This window comes from Acanthisitta chloris, unplaced genomic scaffold (genome assembly GCF_000695815.1).
Source record: "Acanthisitta chloris isolate BGI_N310 unplaced genomic scaffold, ASM69581v1 scaffold36460, whole genome shotgun sequence".
NCBI classification, from domain to species: domain Eukaryota; kingdom Metazoa; phylum Chordata; class Aves; order Passeriformes; family Acanthisittidae; genus Acanthisitta; species Acanthisitta chloris.
This window is the reverse complement of record NW_008652850.1, coordinates 1-5395: the sequence shown is the minus strand read 5'-3', so window position 1 is coordinate 5395 and position 5395 is coordinate 1. Positions and strand designations below refer to the sequence as shown.

General features: G+C 41.7%; 1 protein-coding gene across 1 annotated transcript in view; it reads right to left on the bottom strand.

Annotated features, from left to right (window-relative positions):
• The window catches only part of LOC103805910 (COMM domain-containing protein 5-like), a gene marked incomplete at its 5' end in the record, with an annotated part of 13719 nt that extends 11244 nt beyond the window's left edge, over positions 1 to 2475 (bottom strand). The window contains 2 exons of the mRNA XM_009078579.1: positions 1192 to 1220; positions 2315 to 2475. Of these exons, the coding sequence (XP_009076827.1) occupies positions 1192 to 1220; positions 2315 to 2475 (190 nt within the window). The remainder of the gene's footprint in view (positions 1 to 1191; positions 1221 to 2314) is intronic.
• Positions 2476 to 5395: the final 2920 nt, after the last annotated feature.

Genomic DNA, 5395 nt, shown 5'->3' with positions numbered 1-5395 from the left:
CTCCACTGCTTGGTAGAAGAATATTCACCCACCCCCAGGGAACGTAGCATGGAACTTTTACTGCTTGTTGTTATTCCACAATCACACTGAAGACATTCTGTGTGCACCTCTAAACCCACCAGCTCCCACCGGGTCAAAAGCAATTCATCAGTTTCTTACTGACCTACTTCAACCTGGGTGTGAACTCCATGACGTGGCAGAGGCAGCAGCTTGCATTTTAGCTCACAAGACCAAAGGCAGGCCAAACTCCAGCACTGAGCTGCAGGCAAAACTGTATCAACTAGCAAAGCACCTTTCATTGTGGCCCAAATGACACCTTTCACTGATTACACCCCAATGACATGTCTAAATCTGCAGCTTTAATTTGCCTGAAGTTGCTCATAAAGTAAATGATGCTTGTGACTCTGCAGAGTCCAAGGACAAAGCCAATGTGCAAGCAAACAGAAAAATAAGGATGAAAAAAGCCAGAATTAGAAAGGTTTCTCCTAGGTAGCAATCAGAATGCTAAGAATTGTGGGAAAACAGTGTTTTAAAATAGTTGAGCCTTGGTGCAGAGGTTTCTTTACAGATGAAAACATCAACTGTTGTTATTCTCTCACTGCTACTGAATATGGAAATAAGGGAAAACCTATAAATATTATGAGCATCTGATATCCAGTTTTTAAGATATGATATTCTATTCAGAGGTACTCCCAAGACACCGATGCCGATTTTGGCAAAGTCTGTAACAAAGGTTGTGATTTCCTGGGTAATGGACAGGAGAGCTAGTAGCTAAACAAGGTGGTAGAGTTTCATGAGCAGTGTATCACTGGCCTTTCAAAGAATGAAAAAAGTAGGGCAGTTCCTTAGTTTCTGAAATGTTACCACTGCCTTACCAAACATGTTAAAAAATATTGCAGGGCAAGGTGGAGATGGCAGAGATAAGGTCACTCACATTTGCATAACCTACATTACAGACTGAATCAGACCATTCTCCCCAGGATGTGAAATTTACTGCTCATGCTTAGTGCTCAACCAAGTCTTACACAACACCTGCTCTTCATCTCTAGCCTCACGTGATGCTTGGCAACAGATGTGTTTTTTACAGATAATTTTTATACCAACTTCGCTGTGTAAAAAAGTTGATTTGAGGAAGCAGTTACATAAAAGGTATGAAAAACCAAACATTAAAAAAGGCAGAAACAGCCATACCTGAGCTCCTTCAGGTCTTCCTTAAAAACCTAGAAAGACAAGGAAGATGAAATTTTACATGATATAGTCTTGAAAGATCATTTCTTACCTAGTGACTTAATAGTGGTTACTTGTTTGGTATATCTCCCCAAAAGTTCTAGCCTTGAGTGCCAGCAGCATGGAAATGACAGGATATATACTGAGAAGAATTTTCAGAAGTGTTCAGTCAAGTTGTGAGAAAGCAATTTTAAAGAGCTAAATGTCCTGAAAGCCTTTATTTTTGAAAAAATGCCACTTTTTGCCACTTCTCTTACGTGGCTATCCAGAACATACACTTAGAGTAATTATGTGCCCTTATTCTCAAATATGTTTTGCAGTAACTGGTTTAAACTACAACAACAGAAAGGAAGTGGCAAAAGGTAAGGTCTGAACACTAAAAGCATTCTTCCACTGTGTTTCCTGCAGTATGGCAACTTTCCCAGTATGCCTAGGTTAATATGAAAACAGTATCAGAGAGAGGTGTGGAAGCCCAGAAGTGGTTCACTCACATAAAAATGAAATAAGATGTAAGGTAAAGGAATATGAAAAATTAAAGAGTCATGAAGAAAGGACAGGGGTTAGGAACACAGCAGGTGTATCCACATTCACACCAGACATCTACAGCATAAGTGGAAATTGCACTTTCTTCCAACTTCCACTAGCACAAAGAACTTCCTTCCTCTATGGCAGAAATATGAACAAAGGCAGGCAAATATGAGAAATTATCAGCGTGGACAAAATGAGCAGTAAGTGTGAACACACAGGGCAAGAGAGTGCTGACGCCTGTGAAATAACACTTTGCTATGGTTTCTTTGGGGGTTTTAATTTAATACTGGAAACAAATATGCACAGTAAATGATGCTGCAACAGAAAATAGATAAAGGAATCTTTTCCCCAAATCTTAAATACGCTTTCAAAAAGCTCACTGTAACTCTACCTAGCAAGTGAAATAATATGCTCTAGATTTATAAGTTTCTTCTGACAACTTTGACTTGGAGCAGCATTTCTCTGTGCAGCTCCCCACTCTGGCAAATAGATTTCAATAGCAACTCATGTCTGATGCAGCTTTTAACTTATCAGGGCTCCAAGTACTCCCAGAACTTACTTCTTGTTTGAAAGTCGATAAGGGGAGTCTCAGTGCTTCTCGGAGAAGGGTATACATGCCAGAAATTAGGAAAGCAAGTTGCTCTTCTGAGAGATTAGCACTTTCTGCAATGAGCTTGATAGATTCCTTGCAGTCTTTTCCTTCCAGTGCATTAACAGTGACTGTGAATAAGGAAGCAAAGCAAGATCCCTTTAAAAAGAGGAAGACCTAGAGACTGAACATTAACATAAACATGTCTATGACTTGACTTAACATAGTGACATTTTCCCTGATGTGAAACTGTCACTCAGGTCTCTGTAAGTACATCTGATCATCCACCACCACAGGTCAGTTTCACAACACTGTACCGAGAGAACTTGAATGGATTAAGCTTTTGCATTATAAAACTGAAGATATTTTCACTGCTGAAATCCATTCCACTGGGATAATGCCAAAAAGAAAACATAATTCATAGCTCATGAGTACAAATCCAACTTAAGCCTCTATCAACAAACTTGTTCACATCAGAATTCTGCTTGCAGCTCAATTATGCTTCTGATACACAGGATAAGACAGGACTGAGAGTAAACAATTCAATACTGTTTTCCAGCACTTTACAGAATTAATCTATCTTGCAATGTCAGTAGAGACTAAGGATTAAATGAGCAAGGAAACAAAACTGAACCTTTAAGTCTTGTAGTTTGCACAACTGCTGATAATACAAATTTTAAAGGAAATTACTGTTAACCTATATGGGAATATTATACACCAATAATCACTGTAGCTTTATCTCAGTCTTCATCATTCAGTTATTCTTCTTTTTCCATATATGCACTGGCTTATATAAAACTGTTGTCATGTCAGTCCCTGCCCTGCACTCTGAGCAGCCTGGATGTGCTGCTGGAGCCACAGGAAGTCCCATTGTGGGTGAAAAAAAAAATTCACTGACACAAGCCCAAAGCAGGATCAGGGCATTAGTCATTTATAATAGGCCATATTAGTGCTGTGAATAAAACATGAAAAGTTAAAAATGTCCACCAAGTGCTACTGAAAGCTAACACTAGAGATTAGCTTAATGCTAACACTGAAAAGTTTTACTCCAACTGTCAGCCTTCCGTTTGGTATTAGGTGAGTTTCACTGGCTATTGTGTCCTAGTTCTGCATAAATTCTCTTTTCTTTTTACATTTTTAAATGCACACCAAATTCAGTGGCAAGTCTTAGATCATTTACATCTCTGAATTTGTCTGGCACCATCTGCACAGCACATTTTGCAGAGAGTAGGTAGGATGTGCAAGGTGCTAGTACAAGCTTTCCAGAGTCTGAAAGAGGCTCTGCTCTGTGACAACAAAACTGACTTTAGGACAAGGCTACTGGAAAGGCCAAACACAGATCAGCACCGAGGTCTGTCTACTAGATCATGCGCAGGGCAGGAGATAGGTCGGTGTCTACACATCTACTTATATACAAGTTTGATCTGTTTCTTCAAAGGACAACAGGTTGCTTACAGTTTATAACTAGGCAGTGTTAATGACACTAGCCTTCTTTCTGTTCACCAACTGTAATAACTGGTTAAAAATCTATGTCTTCTTTTATAATCTCAGTGCATATACTCTGGAGTACAGGACTTTTTTACTCATTAGAGCTCAGGCAACTAAAAAATATCAGTTGTACCAAGAATTTCAACAGTCAATCTGGGGAGAGTGAGGAAAAAAAGGAATAACCCAAAAATATCCCAAGAAAATCTCACTACTGGGTCATTTGCTCCTAGTAAATAATGTCTCAGACTTGCAGTTTAGCAACCCTGAAATAACACTGGATAGATAACCCTGCGATAAAACTACGTGCAGTTTTCACACTGTGAACTGAGCAGGCATATGAAACCACATCTCATTCTTTATATTAGTTATTATTTAGCAACAGAGTAACAGCAACAGCCTCCGAAAACAAACCTGGTGCAAGTGCCAGAGATACTTAGATAGACTGTAGTAAAATACATCACATCTTCAAGGACTATGAAATCTTCAAAGGAAAAAACTGCTGCCCTGGAAGCTGAGTCATAGGCAAGAGCAGACAGTGATGGGAGATTTGTGCCAGCTCTGCATAACCCAGAGGGAGGCTGTGTCCACCTGCTCCAGGGGGAATCTGTGCTGGGATCACTCTCCTGGCTCCAGGTGGTTTGAAGGACTGTCTGCCCCTGCTATGGTATGAAGCATTTATTGCACACCCAAAGGCAGGTGATAATTTACACTGAAGTTAAACCCAGAGAGTCAGACTTCCTGGCACTGATGTAGGTTTTAGTCTTCATTGTCCCTGCACTAGACAGCAGATAATGGTTCAGCATCTGTACTTACTCCTGTCCCCAGTGCCTCTGCCTAGACCTAGCTTTATTACTTCCATTTATTTTAAGGAAACCCTGGATACATTGTTCCATTTCTGACACTCTGTAGCAACACCTGTAGAGCCAAACCGGCTACCAGATGCTTTGAGTCCTTACTGACTGAACTCAAAAAGAAAATCCCTGACGGGATATTAGCTAAGAGAAAATCTCAGGGTCACAGCACAACGCGATGCTGGGTGGCAGCTGCCCTACTCCCAGCTGGCCACAAACAAGCCGAGCTTTTGCTATGCTCATCAACTCTTCCATTACTGTGTCATGATTTTACATACCTGAATTTATTCAGTTGAGTAACTCTGATTTTGGCAGTCACAGGTGCCTTGAGAAAACCTCACCTGCACAGGGAGAAGCCTCACTGGCAAAAATCAACTCAGTCAACCTTACAGCCCCGAACTCAGTCACACCTACACCTTGAGGTTCCTGTAGAGCCTCCTGCACCTTATGAGGACGCCCGGGGTGTCTCTGACTGTCACACACAACGTGACAATGACTGGGCCACCGGCTCTGGGGCACAGGGATGAGTCAGGATGACTTGGGCAGTGCTCAGCGTGTTTGGGGCCACCCGCAGCTCCATGAGGCCGTTCCTCGCTCGCACAGACCCTCAGAACACAGCCAGGCAATCCCATCACCGTGCCTAACCCTCAGCTGCAGCTTCCTGCGGGGAAAGCCGATGGCAGCGCACCCCGGAGCGGCAGAGCCCGAGCGA